At 49.0% G+C, this 18,432-nt stretch overlaps 1 protein-coding gene across 4 annotated transcripts; it reads right to left on the bottom strand.

The window, feature by feature from the left end:
- Positions 1-436: 436 nt before the first annotated feature.
- Positions 437-17,814, bottom strand: LOC129195344 (von Willebrand factor A domain-containing protein 5A-like). Of its 4 annotated transcripts, XM_054801291.1 has the most exons (19): positions 17,704-17,814; positions 13,962-14,030; positions 11,560-11,807; positions 11,225-11,447; positions 10,713-10,855; positions 10,466-10,580; positions 10,189-10,316; positions 9,956-10,044; positions 9,576-9,720; positions 9,072-9,154; positions 8,469-8,583; positions 8,110-8,274; positions 7,721-7,824; positions 7,277-7,458; positions 6,906-7,112; positions 1,531-1,754; positions 1,107-1,221; positions 831-929; positions 437-564 (listed from the first exon to the last, which is right to left on the bottom strand). In XM_054801291.1, exons 2-18 carry the CDS (start codon positions 14,002-14,004, stop codon positions 850-852), a joined length of 2,409 nt encoding a protein of 802 aa, XP_054657266.1. In that variant the 5' UTR covers positions 14,005-14,030; positions 17,704-17,814; the 3' UTR covers positions 437-564; positions 831-849. The 4 variants fall into 4 exon arrangements, 3 of the variants coding, with proteins under 3 accessions (XP_054657266.1, XP_054657264.1, XP_054657267.1); XR_008573895.1 differs by lacking the exon at positions 437-564 and having other exon boundaries at positions 577-929; positions 1,107-1,277; XM_054801289.1 differs by lacking the exon at positions 437-564 and having other exon boundaries at positions 577-929.
- Between the last annotated feature and the right edge of the window lie 618 nt (positions 17,815-18,432).

The raw sequence follows: 18,432 nt of genomic DNA, 5'->3' as shown, positions 1-18,432 counted from the left end.
TGACTGGCGCGGCGCATCTTTTCCCACAGAGGTCACCCCTGCAGCCTCCCCACTACCAAAACCTTGCCAAGTAAACCCAATACACTTGAAAATCCTAGAACATCATAAATGGCATTAGAAATCCACATTTAGGCAACTGAATCCCATGTCACATGGGATTCCATTCACTTTCCATCTGTCACCTCAGAAAATTAGTCCTTTTTATCCTGCCTTCTATGTGGCAGGTGTTTTAGATACCTCAGAACAGCTGAAATGGCACAGGGCACCTACAGTAGGCACTGCAGTGATACAATGAAATCCACCCCTTTATTTGACAAACCCTCATATATATATATAAACCCCAAAAAGCGAACAAAAAAAAAAAACCCACAAAACTACCCAACTAAAAAACCAGAAAGAAGTGTACGTAGGTAGGTAGAAAGAGAGAGAGAGAGAGAGAGAGAGAGAGAGAGAGAGAGAGAGAGAGAGAGAGATATTCATGAAGAAGGTGTTTTTCTGTAGTATCTGAACAGGATTTTTCTCCTTGAGATCTGGTATTTTGAACAGATGACTATTTGGGTAAACCTTAGAGAAAAACAGAACGTAGAAAAAAGAAGCAAAGTTTAGCATATGTATTTAGGGTTATTTTTCAGAACTCAGGGGAAACTCATACTATGGCAGAGAGCAAATGTGTGAACAAGTCAGCTTGCGGTAAGTTGGCCCTGGACGGCAATTAAGAATCCAGCCACTCGCTCACTCCCACAAGGGCATGATGTTAATGGTATGGAATATCCCTTTGGCCAGTTTGGGTCAGCTGTCCTGGCCGTGTTCCCACCCAGCTTCTTGCTCACCCCCAGCAGCAGGGTAAGTTCAAATCCTGAAGACAGTGGGCTCCACAAAGCAGCCTAGCAGGGAATTTGCTGCCTCCAGACATTCATCCAGCTGGACCTCTGCAAGCAGAGAGAAAAAGTAGAGAGGGACCACAAATCAGTAAGGGAAAACAGTGTGCATTGACAGTCTCATAGACTGCCATACAGGAGCACTGGGAAAAAAGGGTCAATGGGTGTCAGCTGTGGATTTGGTGGGAAAAGCCCAGCGCATGACTCATCCCAGCAAAATCCTCTTACCAGCTTGGTCCCGCAGCCACCTACAAGCTTTGGCCTCCAGAAGCTCTGACCAAGGTACCTTCCATTTATACTGGTGCAACCAGACTAAGGCCAAAACTGTGGCCCATGCAGTTGGCTGCATATCCGGTGGGGGAAAACAGAACAATCAGGGCAAAGAAAGAAAGATGAGACCTAAATCAGCACATGGAAAAAGTAAGACCTCCACATATACACACAAAGTTACTGAAATCCTCAAAATTGGAAACTTCCCAGGTACCTCTGCTGATTCTACCCCACAACCCCCACACTCCCCTTCCACAAGCAGAGAGGCTCTGTATCCCAACTGCTTTGATCTCTTTCTCTCAGTTCAGCTCAGACTGGAAACCTGGAGCAAAGGAAGGTTCAGCTCATGACAATGCCCCACTCCCGCTCCTGATCTGCTTACCTCAGTGGGCCTTTGCCCATCAACATCAGCATTGCTGAGTCCTAAGGCAGAGGCCAGGGCTGCAGTGAAGGCCCAGGAGCCATTTGCTTTCTGAAGTGCCACCACTACCCTGAGGCTGGAGAAGTCACACAATCTTGTTGACAGTGGTGATATTTTCCAGTCCCAACTGATGTTAGATGCTGGTGGTTCTTCCATCACCTGCTCTTCAGAAGAAGGTTCCCGCTCTGAAAGACAGAAACATTCACACAGCTTATATGAGATAGGCAGGGGCTAGTAACCTTAAATTCTGCCTTCTCTGGGTATACTCAACTGTCCTCCATCCTCCATTGGGCTTTCCCAATTTTTACCAGTCCTCCACAAGCATCTTGAACATTTTCCAGACCTCCTAGAGCATCCTTAAATCTTCCCAGTCCCTCACAAGTATACTAAAAATCTTTCCTATATGCTCTAATTTACTCAACATAATTCTCTCTGAACACCTTTAATTCTACCCATGAGCATTACTAATGTTACTCCTTCCTGCCACTTTCCCTATTATGGCTCATGTTCACTGGTAAGGGTCCCACAGGGGTCCTTCTTCATCATCCACTCTTGAACCCACCAGCCTCAGCATGAGCTCTTCCTTTCCACATTCCAGGATATAAGACCTCTTTGGAGCTACAGCAGCACTGGATCACAAGAAAGTGAAGGTGAGGAGGGTCAAGTATAGCCCATGGAGCGTTATAGTCCAGGCATGGCACAGTTCTAGAACAGATTTAAGAGCTTTTATGGGCAGAAAAAGAAGCACACAGAGCAGTTGGGGCAGAACTAGGGGCCATTTAAGGCTGGCCTAAAGGTATACAGAGGTTGGAAGGGACCTCTGGAAATCATCTTGTCCAAACCCCTACTCAAAACAGATCTCATTAGAACAGTTCACTCAGGTACCTGTCTAGTCAAGTCGTGAATAGCACTAAGGATGGAGATTTCACCAGTTTTTTTATTATCCTTATGATTTAAAAAAAAAATAAAAATTCTCATACCCATTCAGCATTTCCCATGTTCTAACTTGTGCCTGTTGCCTCTTATCGTAATGCTGTGCACTTCCAAGAAGAGTGCTTCTGGCTTCTTTGTATTTTCCTTCAGTCAGCCCGCTGTAGACAGAAATAAGCTATCCTTTTCTTAAAGATGAACAAACCCAGCGCTCTCAGCCTCTCCTCACACGCCAAGTGCTTCAGGTCCCTCAGTTTAGTGGCCCTCCGCTAGACTCATTCCAGTATGTCAATGCCTTTCTTGTAATGGAAGCAGAAGCTGAATACAATACCCCAGGATTCAGGCTAGCAAACAGTGCTGAACAGGGAGGAAGGATCAACCTCCCTGCACCTAGTGGCTACAGTCTTGCTAACACAGCCCAGGATGCTGTTGGCTTTCTTTGTTGCAATGGTACGTGGCTGACTTCTGTCCAACTAGTTGTCCACCAGGACCCCAAGATCCTTTTCTGTAGGGCTGCTTCCTTGAGTGTGTGCCCTGGGCCTGTATTGTTGCATAGGGTTATTCCATTCCTGATCCATTCCTGATGCAAGACTTTGCATTTATTTTTATTGAATGTCATACAGTTCCTGTCAGGCAAATTCTCCAGCCTGTCACTGCCCTCCACTGCACTGACCACACACCTACTGCTCCAATTTGGTGTTATTCATAAACTTGCTAGGAGTGCACTGTCCATTAATGTCCAGGTCATTAATGAAGATGTCACCATGAGATATCACTCTGGAATTGCACTGGTTATTGGCCACCAGCTGGACTCTGAATTTCTGATAACTGGTCTTTAAGCCCAACAGTCTAGCCAATTTTCTACCACCCTTATTGTTCACAACCAATATATCATCAATCTCATGATAAGGAGACTTTGGGATATTGTCAAAGGCTGTGCTAAAGTCAAAGTATACAGAATCCACTGCCTTTCCCTTGTCCATAGTGCCAGTTACCTGATCCAAGAAAGCAGTGAGGTTGGTCAGGCATTATTTACTTTTGATAAAACCATATGGGATAGTGCTTCTAAGATGATTTGCTCCATATGCTTCCTAGGGACTTAGGGGAGGCTGACCAGCTGGTAGGTCCCTGACATCTTCTTCCCCTTCTTGAAAATGGATGAGATGCCTGACCTTTTTCCAGTCATCAGGAACCCCTCCCAATTGCCATGATCGTTTGAAGATGATAGAGTCACTGCCTTGCAGTTGCATCAGCCGACTCCTTTGGCACTCTTGGATGCACCCGATCCCATGGACTTGTGTAAGTCTAATCAGTCTACATAATTCCTATCTGCTTCTACTGTGGGTACTGCTTCACTCATACAGACTTCTGGGAGACTCAGAGATATGGTAGACCTGAGGGAAAACCTTACCAGTTAAAACTGAGTCCAAAAAGTTTGAGACTATGACAGCCTTTTCCACATCCTTTGTCACTGCGTCCCCTGCATCACTGAGCAAGATGCCCATGCTTGCCTTAGGCATCCTTTTGCTGTCGATGTGCTTACAGATGCCTTTCCTGCTGTCCTTCACCTCCCTTGCAAATTTCAACTCCAGCCAAGCTTTGACTTTCATAACTCCATTTCTACATGTCTGGGTAATGTCTTTGTATTGCTCTCAAGTAGCCTGTCTCCACTTCTGTCTTTGCATACTTCATTTTTGTGTTTGATCTGACTGAGGAACTCTATGTCCATCCATTCTGGCTTTCTGGCACATTTCCTTGAATTTCTGCCACTTGAGCAGACCATTCTTGATCTCAAAGCACTGGGTCCTGGAAGATCAACCAGCTATGTTGGATTCTTTACCCTACACAACAGTTTCACACAGGATCCTGAACAAGGCAAAATCTATTCTTATGAAGTCCATGAGTTGTAATTCTGTTGTTTGTCTCTCGGGATTGTAAACTCCATTCTCATGATTGCTGCAGCTAAGGCTGCCCTTGACCTTCACATCTTCAACAAGTTCCTCCTTGTTTGTGAGTAGCAGGTGAAACAGAACCTCTCTCCTAGCTGGTTCATCAAGCACCTGCATTACAAAACAGGCTTCAGTACATAACAGCAGCCTCCTGGATTTCTTGCACCCAGCCAAATTGCCTTTCAAGCAGATATTGGCGTTTGTTAAAACTGTCCAGGAATATCAAGACCTGTGACTGTGAAGTGTTCTCCAGCTGCCTGAAGATGGCTTCGTCTACCTCCTTTTCTTGATCCAGAGGATCAACATCACCTGTGCTGACCTGTCTTCTGATCCTTACTCACAAGCTGTCTTCCTTGGACAGGTGCACTCAAGCCATTGTTTTCCATCAAGTGCAACACATCCTTCTTAGCTTGCCACCGTATCTTTCCTGAAAAGTCTGCATCCATCCAGTGCAGGACTCCAGTCTTAAGAATTACCCCACCAGGTCTATATCATCCTAAAGAGATCACAGTTCTGCAGCTGGGCAGATTTCCTCCTTTCTGTTCCCCATGCTCTGCATTTCTATACAGGCATTTGAGATGGGCATCAAGTCATGTAGCTTTTTCAGGGGAAGTGTGAAAGCCTTCCCTGTCATCCTTTCCCCTAAACACATCTGCTCAACCCCTTGTGCCCCCACTTTTCTTCAGATTACTGTAGCCCTTCCTCAACACACCTACTTTATAGCTCTCTGCTAGATTTCCAAGTCTATTTGCAAAGGCACTTTTGTCCCACTTTGTCAGATAAATCCTGTTCCTTTTCAGTAACCCTCGTCCCTCAGAGAGAGTCCTGCAGTCATAGTGGTACAAGTCCTGCCTTTGACACCAGTCATGCAGCCAGTTGTTGACCTGCAAGATGAGTTCATTTCTACTGATCCTTTCCCTTTCACTGGAAAGACTGAAGAACACCATGTGGGCTCCCACACCCTTCAGCCTCTCCCACAGGGTTCCATAATTGCATTTTCACTCCAGGTTATCACTGGTAGTGTCATTGCTGCCCACATGGAAGAGCAGCAATGGGTAATAGTCCAAGGGCCAGACAAGCCTTGGTAGTCTCTTCAGCTTCTTCAGTCCTGGCCTCTGATAAGCAACACACCTCTCCTGAAGCATAAAGTTGGGTGGGCAGCTGGGTACCTCCATCCCCTGTGGGAGAGAATTTCTCGTAACCATCACATCACACTAGGTTCAGGCCCAGCTGGCTCTGGATGCCTCTCCTGACAGGCCTTCTTTGTCCTTACCAGTGCCCAGGCACTATACCTAGTCTGAAGTTGCAGGTCTGCAGGTTGAGCAGGAGCCTTCCCCCTATTGTTAGAAGCCACAAGCCATCTTTCCCCATTTTGACTATGGCCTCCAGATGTCCCATCCTCCTTGCTTCACATAACTCAGGCTTTTTTCTCTGCAGACTTTCCATAAAGACCAGGACAATCGCTGCTTCATTCATCCTGATGGTGTGCAGTGTGCTCACTTCTTCCTTTTAGCTCCTTCAGTTAGCAAGTCCAAGCCTTGACCAGAACATACCTCCCACAGAGGAGGGCACTTCTGCCCCAGCCCCAGGATGAAGCACCAGCCTCTCTCTTCAACTCAAGGCCTAGACAGCACTATCATCCTTTTATGCTCTATTTGGACTGAGGCTTCCAATGTACCAAGGGAAAATGCACCAGTTACTGCTGGAGAGGGTGTTGTATGGCATGCTGCACAACCTTCACTCAGCCCCATGCAGGCCTGAACAGTTGCTGGACCCCTCTGCACCACTGCTGGACTAACTGTTGAGACAACTGCTATGTCTCTGTTAGCTATCTCTATGTTCTTGCCTACCTGATACACAGCTGCTTCCCAAACACAAGCTGACAAAGTGCTTGACACCTTCTCCCTCCATTAGAAGTCTCTTGAAGACAGTAGAAACTTCCTAATTAGGAAACAGCCAACAGAAGCTGACCATTAGAGATGACTGAAGCACAAGTCAAGAGAATTTGACTCTCCTTGTCAACAGCAATCACAAGAAGCTCCCAGCAGATGATCCTTGGAGATCAGAAGATGAGCCCTGGACAAGCAGAAGGCTGGAAGGAGAGGAAGCCTGGAAACTCCTGTGCAAACAGCTATGTCTCTGCTAGCTGGCTTTTTTTGTTGAACTGTATGAGGATAAAGCTAAAGATTCATGCAGATACTTTGTGACAAACTTAGTGTTTGTGTATAGAGTTGACAGTTGGAGACAAGGATAAGATTACTTCAGGGACGTATTAAGGCATTTGATACTTAGTTTGCAGCCTAAAGTTGAGATGTAGGAGTTTGCTTTGTCTGTCACTCCATCCATCACCAGCACAATGACAATCAGGAAGTCTGGTGAGAAGATAAAGGCTGAAAGGGGAGTTCAACGCTAGTCCAACACATTTTGAGAATGCTCAGCTAAAAAGTTTCTCCTTACCTTTACAAGATGCTGAAAGCTGGGTGAGCGCTTCAGTGTCAGGGGCTTTGCGATCAAGCACCTCAAGGCAGAACTGGCACTTCTGGACTATCCAAAACTTGGTGGACTTGAACCACACAGGCCTAAAGCCACGCAACCAAAGCAGCTGGCAGGGAACCAGGTTGCAAGAGGAAGAGAACAACGTGGAGGAGTCTGGAGGCAAAGAATCTGGGGAGAGAGACAGGGACATAGGGGTTAGACTCATAGGTATTACAGCTAGGCAAAAAGGTGGTCTGGCCCACACAATAGGGGGCTGCAGATGGCAAGCAGACATCAGACCAACAAGTCCTGCTTTCCCCTCCCAGTCCTATCTTCACTGTTTCTGTCCTTACCATGGTGCCAAGCATCTCTCTGTTTCATGAGTACTGCCACACCAGATGTGAAGGGGGATGGAACCCCCAGGCTGATGCTGGATTTAACTGCACTGTGCTGGATGTCCTTCTCTGCCCTGCTTGTCCCCTCCCATGCCAGTTTCCACAGCAGGTGCATCATGGCCATGCGGTGCACAGGCAGCCTGCAGAGGCAGGGAGTTAGTCCTTGATTCCACCTCAGGGAAGGGCATGGGACACATGGAGTAAAGAGGAGGGGGCAGTGGGGTAATGGTCACCCAGGTCCTCTGCCAAGGTCAGGGCAGAGGGGACAAGGGGGGGAGCACTGGAAGCCCAGATTTTTTCCACCTCAGGCTAGAGTGGGAAGGATGCCAGAAAAGGACACCTCCTATCCCCTCCTCCAGAACTTGCCACTCTGCCTCATGGGCAAGTGTGTTACCCTCTCACCTGTCATCTGCTGATGGGAACAGTGAGAACCTGAGTGTGTAGTTGAAGGACTGGCTGCCCACATGGTACTGAAGGGACACGGCTCCCTCACCCAACTCTACATCCTGCTGACACAAAGGAAAGAGTCAGATAGAAAAGTTCATCTGCATGCACAGGCAGCCTGGATACCTAGATTCCCTCCCTGGTCTACTAAGGTAGATGTCCATGGTTGGAGCAGAGGCAATGGTATCTCTGGGGGAAAGAAGAGGGTTCACATGCCCTGATAGCAGTATCTTCCAAGTCTAGCAGACATGAAGGACTCCCAGTGATGGGAAGGTGAAAGAGGGAGTGGGTTCTTTACATTCCAGAAAGCCCTGCCCCAGTGCATATGGATCCTGGATCACTCTCACCTGTGCTTGCCCACGGATCTGGGCATAGACGGAGCTCTGATGTCCCTGGAAGATCATCTCAGGAGCTTTTCTGATCATTGACACCTCCAGGCCAGGTGGAAGGTCCCAATGTAATGAGATCCCACTAGCCATAGGCTGCAGAGCCCGCCGTAGGCATTTCACTGCCTGATGAGGGGGAAGCAGAGAGCACAGACCACTTGCATTCCCTACCATTTTGGGGGGGTGGGGTGGGGTGAGGAGGGGAGGAGTTGAAGGGGGTCTCTGATTTGGAGTTGTTGTTGGTATTTGGATTTCCTTGCATTTTGAGGTATTGAATAGAGCAGGGGAGGTGCTGGAAGCCCAGGTGACTGGGTCATTACCTCAGATGCCATGTCCATCCTAGAGTGGATGCACACACATTCACCTTTGGTCTCCAGGGCCATGGCTTGGGAAAGGTTGAAGCTGTCACATCTGTTAGTAGGAAAACAGAAACACCTGTACAGGAAAAGAGGGGGAGGTTAGAGATGGGACAAAGGTGAGAGGCATGAAGGTCAAGAGTAGTACAAAAGACTAAGTCTGGAAAGGTAAGGATGCTTCTAATCATAGAAATGAAACTGTGGCTGAGAGTTTTCCCATTCACTCTGATGTGAGAGACACTGCCTGCTGGGCAGGGAGATAATGGAATGGGTTTTGGGCCCCCAGAACACTTTGAGATATAGCAGGATGAGAGGGAAGATGAAAATTGCTGAGAAGAGCAGGAAAAGATTGGGAGAGGAGGTCCGCTAGATGAAGAGTATAGTCAGTCTTAGTGAGGTAAGGAAAGTGTGTGTTGGGGGGGGTTGCTACTGAAGTTCCATTGTGGTAAAGAGAAGATCTGGGGAAGACTAGGATTTGGGAGACTGTTTGAAGGACTCCGACAGTCAGGAGGAGAGGAAGGTTGTGAGTTAGCATGTTGGGGGACAGGAACAGGGCTCCCCCATTACCGGTGGTGGTCCCGGTAACGGTAGACCTCAGCCATGACAGCTTCCTCTTCACTGGAGATCTTCCTTTGGATGAAGATGAAAAGCTGAGGAAGAGAGGAGGAGAAACAAAGTTTGCCGGGGCTGGGCACCCTTTCAGAGGAAAGACACCTTCCTAAAATGCAGTCAGCCTTCCCAGTTTTCTCCCTTGCCCTCTCATGCCCACTGGCCTTGAAACAGGAAAAGAGATTGTGCGTCTCCTTTCATGAACACCAGAACTCCTCTTAGCACAAAGGGACACCCCACAAGGAAGATCCACCTTCCTCAAGTGCAGGCAAATTCCACAGAAGTCCTCCCAAGCTGCCCACCCCAAAGATGGTGTCACTTTCTGCCATGAGGGCGCCTTCCATATGCCAACTCCTGGTGCAAACAACAGCAGAATATTTTACCCTGAGCCCTGAAGTCTACCTTTACCCCATTGTTTACACCTACCTGTTCCCCTCCCTATAACCCTTTGGCCCCTGATACCTGACGGAGGTTCCCATGAATGAGAGGAGTGCTGTAGATAGACTTTAGGAGGCCCAACAGGTCACACCCCCCCAGATCAGGGCAGATGGAGGAGAGGCACCTCACTGCATTGTCCATGCTTTCCTGTGTGTATTCCACACTCTGCCTGTAGGAGGGCACACAGAGTGTCAGAGGGGGGAAGAACCTGGCCCACAGCTACCCTCCCATGGCCACTCCCTAGAAAAGCTCTACCTCAAAAGTGAGAGGACTTACCATCTCACTGCGTCCAGCATATCCTGCACCATAACTGCCCTCCAGCAAGAGCTTCTCCCATAGTTTCACATAGAAAAGTCATACTCTACTTACCCCTTAGTCTTGCCTCATCATCACCCCCAACTCACGGGTAGAAGGCTTTGAAAGTGGCCCCAAAACTGTAGATGTTGAAGTAACAGCCCAGAGGCAAACTCTTGAGGAGGAAGAGCAGTGTGTTCTGGGGACAGATGGAGGGATGGGCAGAGCTCAGACAAGGAAGCTACGCAGAACATCTGCCCACATGAAGCAGCTTGCCTCCATCCCCACCAGCTGGGCATGACTGGTGTGGAAAATCCCCCCTGAAGACCTCCTCCGGTGGTACCTGTGCATCCTGGAAGAGGCTGCGGTCCATGAGAAAGAGGAATTCTCCAAGCTGGCCTGAACTGGGCACCACCTCAGGAATGTTGGGCGTCAGTGTCACCATCACCACTGGGTCTCCCAGCAGAGAACCTGGAGTGTGTTGGGAAACAAGGAGCCCCCTTCCCTGCCTCTTTGCTTTTGTCCTCCACATAGCCTTCAGTTCTGACCTACTACCTGAAAAGCCCCTCAGTCTCACTGACACACTGTCCCTAATGCCCACTTCCACCCTCCTCACTCACCAGGTGGGGCTTTGGGATCTCTCCTCTCCACAACAGCACTGTGAGTGTGAGACCCTCTGTAATACACCAGCAAGTTCAGATCATCCTGCATCCAGGGTGGCAATTTCAAGGAGACCTGAGGACAGGTAGCGTGTGAGGAGGAAAGAGAACCAAATAAAAGGGTTGAGGAGTCCTAAGGAGCATCAGCAGGCTGCAGACCCTTCCCTCCTCTCCCCCTTTAGGACTCTAGCATCTGGCAGGGCTGTACCTCAGCAGATGTCTGATCTGGAGCTGTGTATTGCAGAGGGGTGTAGCTGCTGTTAATGGCTACATGGGACACACCATGGGCTGACTTCAGACAGATGCTGAAGTGCAGGTTTTCGAACATCCCCTCTTCAGAAGAGATATAGCCTGCAGTGAGAAAGAGGTGTGAGAAGGACAAAGAAGACACCCTAGGGCAGCAGACAGCTATGGTGGGGCACTGTGTATCATTGGTAGGGAGGAAATATGGCATCTGAGACAGCCCTCACTGTGGTGCTTAGTGGAGTGGTGGTGGTGGTGAATCTGTAGACTCACACTGTGGTTTGTATAGGGATCTGTGGGGAAATCTTGCTGTGGGATGTCTGGGGAGACCTGTGGGGTTCCTGACTGTGAGGTCCAAGGGGGAATATTCAGATTCTCTCACTGAGGCATGTGTGCAGATATGGGGTCCCCCCCCCAGGAGGGATGTTGGGGAGTCATGTGTTCCTCCTTGGGGGATGCACCTAGGGGAACACTCACTAAGGTAGTTTCTCTGGGGGAACAGCTCATGTGGCCAGCAAAACAGGGCAGCTCCATCAGGATGCAGTGGTAGCTCCTGGACATAGCACAGGCTGATGGTGACCTCCCTGTTAGGAGGCAGGGTCCCCAAGAAGCAAGCAAACACAGGACCCCAAAGATCCCACTGATCCTGCAGGTATCTTAAATTCTCCATGCCTGAAGTGGCTTTGCACAGATGCTGGGCCTGTCACAGAGGGAGAAAAATGTGTCACTGGGGTCTCCACAAGATTTCATTCTCTCACTTCCACTCTTCATCCCAATCTGCGGACCACCCCCTCCCACCACAATCCCAGTACCTCCTCCTTCTCCCAGAGCATTGCTTCAATACGAGTGTCCCCCATGGTAGCATAGAAGGTGTGTACAACAGTGTCAGAGTCCACAGGAAAGATGAACATGATCTCCTTAGAGACTTGCTGTGTATTTCGGAAAAATAGCTCAGACACCACATCGGCAACAAAGTCCTGGATGGTTACTTTTACTGTCATGGTTTCCAGCTCCATTTCAGGACAGGAAGAAAATAACCATATTCCCCTCTGGAATAAGCCTGAGGAAGACACAACAGCTGTCAGACTCCCCAGTTGCACGTAGGAAACTTTAAATTTAGGTGTCTGCTTGTAGTGGGAAACAATTGTGTGTCCAAACCTGCCACAGAAATGCCAGTTGCAGAAGCTGAAAAATAGCAACGAAAGGTCCCTGAGGCTTTCAACATGTTTCCCTTAGACCACAGTTCCCCATGTCTCTAAGCCCCTTTCTGTCCAACAGACATAGACTCGTAGAATCATAAAATTGTTTAGTTGGAAAAGACCTTTAAGATCATCAAATCCAACTGCTAACTTAGCACTGCCAAGTCCACCACTAAACCATGTCCCTGAGCACCACATCTACACATCTTTTAAATACCTCCAGGGATGGTGACTCAACCTCTTCCCTGGGCAGCCTGTTCCAATGATTGATAACCCTTTCAGTGAAGATATGTCTTGGTTCTGGCAAGGATAGAGTTAATTTCACAAGGAGCCAGGACAGGTGACCCAAGCTGGCCGGGGGCTATTCCATACCATGTGACGTCATGCTCACCATAAAAGGGGGGCTAGTCGGGCAGTGGGGGCACAGTGTGGTTTCGGCACAGTTCTGGGATGGACTGTCTGGTCTGTCGGTCGTTGGATCGGTAAATTGTTCTCTGTTATTACCCATTGTGAATATCTGTTATCAGTACTGTTGTTGATTGTTTCCCTCTCCCTTGCTGTCCCAGTAAACTGCCCTTACCCCAGTCCTCGAGGCTTTTGCCATTGTTTTTCCGTTCTCCTCCCCATACCACTGGGGGAGGGGTGAGTGAGCGGCATGTGGCGCTCAGCTGCTGGCTGGGCCTAAACCATGTCAAGATATTTTTCCCAGTCTCCAATTTAAACCTCCCCTGGCACAACTTGAGGCCATTTCCTCTTGTCCTATCACTTGTTACTTGGGAGAAGAGACCGACACCCACCTCACTACAACCTCCTTTCAGGTATATGTAGAGAGCAATAAGGTCTCCCCTGAGCCTCCTTTTCTCGAGGCAGCTGTGTCCTCAGATCGCCTAAATGTGCCATGCTTCGTCTTAGTGCAGGCCTACCATGTCATTGAGAGGAGTCTGTCTGTCCCCCAGCATGTAGCACGAGACAGTCACACAACAGAGCTTCGTGCAACTGGCAGCAGGTGCCCTGCAAGTCCTCAAACCTTCAGACCATATCTCAGAGATAGGAGCAGATCTCACCACTTGCTTTGAGAATAATGCTCCAAAGACATGAGCTTGATTTTCAACTTAAGCAGATATACTACTCATTTTGGACTACTGGAAGGGAAGGGCGGACCACACCAAGGGCACTTAGCATGGCATCAAAGGTAGAGTCACATGAAGTCACCTCATCTCCTTCTCATTGTCAGCAGTGGAGATGTTTCTTGCTGACCTCCCTTTCTCACCTGTCATACTTGTAGCATATGGTTTATCTGAGGCTAACAATGTGTAGATCTGAATTTGATTGGAAGATGGTTTTGGTGACCTCTCTGCCTGCTATGACAGCAGCCCATGGAAAGGCAGCCTTCTCCATACCTTTGCTCTTGGTTTGAGATGAAAACCATCTTGTATTAGGGCAAAGTTGGGCATCGGTGGTGCATCAAACCTGATGGTAAAATGTGTTGGACTACCACCTTAGTGAAGAATGGCGTAGCACTGTAGCAGGAATGGAGTGACACTTAGCAAAGAAAGGTATAACACCTTCATAGGGGTTGCCGTAATGTCTTGGAAGGGGATGGTGTGCAGAAGATGGTATAGTTCACCTGGAGGGGATGATGCAACTCACCAATCAAGTGATATACCTAGGTATCACAACACAATTCAGGAGGGGATGATTTAGCACCACAGTATAGGTGATGCACTGAGTGTTTGCCCTCCATCCCACAGTAGTAGATATCTCTTCTGCATCCTTCTCCCACTTTGTGGTGGTTTCCCTGGAAAAGTCTTCAGCACTATGGGTGAGATGAACCACACTTACAAAAACATCTTCTGCTATGCCAGCCAGAAAAAGTGAAGACTTTTGCTTGAGTTCCCAGAACATGGTGACATGTGCCTGTCAACCACCCAAGAAATCAGTTCCTTCCCACATTGCTCTCCCAGCTGAAATTTTCCCCACTGCTCACAGATGCCACCCTTCTGGCCCCAACTCACCTCTACACATATACTGTTTTATCAGAATGCCACTTCTCCTCATCTTGACTCTCTGTTTGAAGACAGCTTCTACAAGGAAAAGAGCATAAAGTGAGCTATGAGGACCTTGTGTCATGGTTTAGCCCCAGCCGGCAGCTAAGCACCACTCTGGCGCTTTCTCGCTCCTCCCCCCTGCAGGATGGGGAGGATAATTGGAAGACAAAGGTAAAACTCGTGGATAAGGACAGTTTACTGGGATGGCAAAGAGAGAGGAAAATTACAACAACAGTACTTAGAATATACAGAGCGCGTAATACACAATGCAATGTGTTCACCACCAGGAAGCCGATTCCCAGCCCAGCCCAGAGCTGCGACCTCTCCTCCCCGGCCAGCTCCCCCCTTATATACTGAGCATGACGTCATGGATTTGAATATCCCTTTGGCTAGTTTAGGTCAGCTATTCTGGCTGTGTCCCCTCCCAGCTTCTTGTGAAAATTAACTATATCTCAGGGAAAACCAGGACAGTTCAATAGGGTGGTGGTGTTTAATTCACATTAGAGCACAGGGAAGGTGGGAGCAATGACAGGTCACAGCATGAGACACAAGGCACAGCATGAATTTGGGCCTGAGCAGTGATAATTGCACCTGGGGAACACCAGTTCCAGTGTTGCCAGAGGAAGAAATGGGCAGAAAGGTGGACAGAGAGAGCAGGTGAAGCACGATCTGGGAGGATGGGTGGAGGAATGCATGGATTTGTGCGAGGAGAGTGGTGTAGTTGGGTAGTTGGAGACGGCTGTATTTAGTGGCAGGAGGAGTGAATGGCAGAAAAAAGTGACCGTATGGGGAACCGAGGAGGGGAAAGGATGAACGAATTTGTAGTTGAGATGCATAGATGCACAGTCAGGGAGGTGTTGGAGGAATTAATGAACAAATGCAGTTGTGTGGAATGTGAGGGAGAGGATGATGAAAAGTGCCTGGTTTGTGACTGATCTGTCAAATAGGCACCTAAAACCACCAGGTCTGTGTACAGGTCAGTGGTCTGAACTCTTCCAATACAGAATAGAGCCTTAGTTCTCAAAACATTGGACAGGAGGGTCATATGCAGTGAGGAGCCCTAGCGTGAGTGAGTGGTCTTTGCAAAGGTGAGGAAATCCAATCTAGCTGTCTCCCATAGGTCCTGTGCTCTACATATTGGCATCACGTGTCTATCTTGGAAATGAGAGGACATCTGAAATTATGCTAGACACCCATGTTTCAACTAAATCTCACCCCTAAATTTAAAAGAGAGGAAGAACCTCTTCCTCTTAGCACAAGAGTAGGATTCATTTCAAGATTATTATGTATAAATATAGGTATTTAAAATAGATACATTCAGATTAACTTCTAAATCCCTGCAAGGGGGTTTGCCAGAAGGCACAGAAAGAGGGGGTGAGAATGGGGCAAAGGAATGAATGAGGAGTGAGGGGGATGCGAGGGAGGATAGAATGAGAAAGGGAAGGAGGGATGTGCATTTTCTGCTGTAGTGATCCCGATAGGAGGACCATTGTACATCCAGGAGTTAGTGGTCCATGTAGCAGTTAACCCCCTGTCTCACAGGACAGGACTGTGCTGTGCCGCACATACAGCTTTGCCTTCAAGCCTTTGCTGGGCTGCACAAATCCCATGGCCACATGATAACCTCAGCCAGCTCATTGTAACAGAGCCAGCTCTGGAACATGTGCATTGTAATATGCTGCATGCTGATTGGAGGCCCGTTTGATGCTGCACAATCCGGGGTTCTTAGGATCTGAGGGGATGTAAGATTACCTATCCTATTCTCTCCTTCTTTATAGTGTCAGCTCTAAGAAATGACATTTCAAATGATACTTTGCAAAATCTGAGTGCCTTTCTTACTGGGATCACAGCGAACCAGAACCCACCTCCTGGGACGAAATATTTGGTGCAGTCGGTGCGTCCCAGTGAGAAATACTTTTCTGGGAAAAGGATAGTGAGGAAGATACAGACTGAGAGCTGGCTGGCCCTGCACACAGCCATGGGAGGCAGTCACAAGAAACTTGTCCCAGGTTGTTTTCCCGGTGAATTGGGAAAGTGAGGAGGAATTACCTGAATGTTCCAGTCCAGCTGAAGTATTAACATGTCCCAAGAAATACGGGGTGGGGCAAGGAAAAGGCAAGGAAAACTTGTGCTGTGTTTGTCACTAACGTGCTTGGAGCAGACACGGGGACGTCTGGCGCTGAGGCAGCGGCTCCGCCCCAGCCGTGGGCACAGCAGCGCAAGGGGGTCCCGGGCAGCGGACGGCGGGGCGGGGGCCGCGTGGGGCGGCGGGTCCCGGGCACCGCTGAGGGACGAGCCGCATGTGAGGGGGAAAACAGGGGTGGGAGACCTCAGGGACCCCGGCGGGGATGGGGCACGAGTGCAGCAACAGCATCTGTGCGGCCGCCGGCCATGGAGGGGCGTGAGGGGGAGCGCGGAGCCCCGGGGCATCGGCCCCCGCCGCCCCTCCCTCGGTCACAGGGAAGAGGCGCCTTCCTCAACGCGTCCTCCTCCCTGCAAACAGCCTAGGGAAGGGGCAGCCCCTCTCCAGCGCGGCTCACGAGGGAGGCTGTGGGGGGAACTATTATCGACCTTATGCTCTACTTGTAACGCTGCTGAGCCTGCATAGCAAGCCGGAGGGCGTAAGAACCGTCTCGAAAAGTCTTTCTAACCTTGCAGCCGGGAGCTTGCGATGCGTGATTATGCAGTTCCCTCCCAGCCATGGTAGTAACAGCACCGAGAGCTGGGAGGAGCTGTCAGCTCTTGATGACCCCGCTCGGGGTGGGATTTCCGAGGGAATGGCTCTCAAGAACCTCCCTTTTGTTCCCAGGCGAAGCAGCTCTCCCGCTCCCCTGACTCAGCCCTGCATTCTTTTATACTGTGTCAGCGCTGTCCCAGGTAGACCTTCTGAGTTAATGGCCCCTTTTTCTTAACACGTGTAATTCCCAAATGACTTCACAAGAATCAACGTAAGTTTTTCGTGTAAGTCTGGGATCAGTGCAGAGCAAAAGCAGAGAGTGAGAAAAGTCAAAAAAAAAAGAAAAGAAGAAAAGTCAGCAGGTTCAAAGCAGACACCAGGGGCTTGGACTTCACTCACCACCAAACGTAAGGAGAGGTATAATTCTCCTTGCTTTACTCATATGAGAAAGCATGCTCACTCTCTCTCTGGTGCTCTTGGAGACTTCTATCATTAGTCAGCCATCCTTGCTGTCAGTTTCTTTAAACCGTACTTGGATAATCCTCCGGATTCTGGAGGACTTCTTCATCAGAGGAATTTCCAGGGAGATAGCCCCTGTTTGATGAAATTGAGAGCTGCTAAATTGATAAAAAATTACAGATAGGATTCTTTGTTTGTAGTGGAAATCCTGGTTTACCAGCAACTGCTTTTAAGGATCCCAATAACAGAATGCACGTGCTTGCACATCCACGTTCCTGCATTTTATTTTCTGTCAGGTAAAAGACTGAATTTACAAATATTGTGATTTGTGCATGTGCCTCATTGTGAATTTGGACCTTAGCCTGCTATCCTCGACCTTAGAGATCTCAAATGTGTAGGTACCATTTGAACTAAGTGGTCTAGCAGGACAGGGCAGCAAAACACAGAAGCCTCCAAGCCTTTGCCAGGGTATGGCAGGCACAGACAGACAAATGCACACATGCATGCAGAACAGCTCTGCAATACTTCCACATGGAGGGAAGGAGAGATGGATGCACAGACAAACACACTCACCGTGGAACAGCAGACTGGAGCAGGAACAATGAGCAGACAGACGCAGAAACGGCCCCAGGACTGAAACCTGTCAGCTGCAGCATGAAAGGATGTTCTCAGAGGAGGAGGAGAAGGAGGAGGGCTAGTCTTTGCAGGAAGTGGCAGGGACCGATGGGAGCTGCGGTCATTGCTGCAGTGCCTGGGCAGATTCCAGGAAAGGGAATACTGCCAAATGTGCACTCTGGGATATATGGTTGGGAACCAGGGGTGCTGCCAGCCCTTCCTGCTGGGGTGGGTGGAAGCACTAATTGTAGAGGTGCTCCAGGTCTCTGGGCAGCTTTGGAGGTCAGTGGAGCCATAAGAAAAGCAGGAGCGATGGGGAACCCACAGGGAGGGTTCTTTTTGGGCATGAATTTGGGAGCCAGGCTGGGAGGGAAGGGAGGGGCGCTAATAAAAAACAGAAGCAAAAGTGGCTGCTGGACAGGGAGCCATCCCATTCCTACAGCCAAAGTGCACCCACTCTGGCACTTCAGCCTGCTTTGCAGACACCCCCTCCTGACTTTTCCTTTTCCAGCGGGCCTCATCTGGTCCAAGAGGATACATGCAGGAAGCCAGTTTTGTAACAGCAAGTAAACTTTGGAAGAAGAGATGGGCATCTTGATTCTTTATTGTAGACATTGCTGAGATTGCTCGGAGTCATATACTTGCAGAACAGTGAACACCAAAGCTCCAGACCTGGAAGGGGCACTG

This window comes from Grus americana, chromosome 22, assembly GCF_028858705.1.
Source record: "Grus americana isolate bGruAme1 chromosome 22, bGruAme1.mat, whole genome shotgun sequence".
NCBI lineage: Eukaryota > Metazoa > Chordata > Aves > Gruiformes > Gruidae > Grus > Grus americana.
Note: the sequence above shows the minus strand (reverse complement) of the source record. Positions and strands in the feature narration are given on the sequence as shown.

Excerpts from the sequence above, each read along its gene's own strand:
- LOC129195344 (XM_054801291.1), bottom strand. The coding sequence starts at position 14,004 with ATGAGGAGAAGTGGCATTCTGATAAAACAGTATATGTGTAGAG. Across the intron at positions 7,825-8,109 it reads AGATCCGTGGGCAAGCACAG|GATGTAGAGTTGGGTGAGGG; the intron begins GTGAGAGTGATC and ends TTGTGTCAGCAG. Across the intron at positions 7,459-7,720 it reads TTCCCATCAGCAGATGACAG|GCTGCCTGTGCACCGCATGG; the intron begins GTGAGAGGGTAA and ends CTGCCTCTGCAG.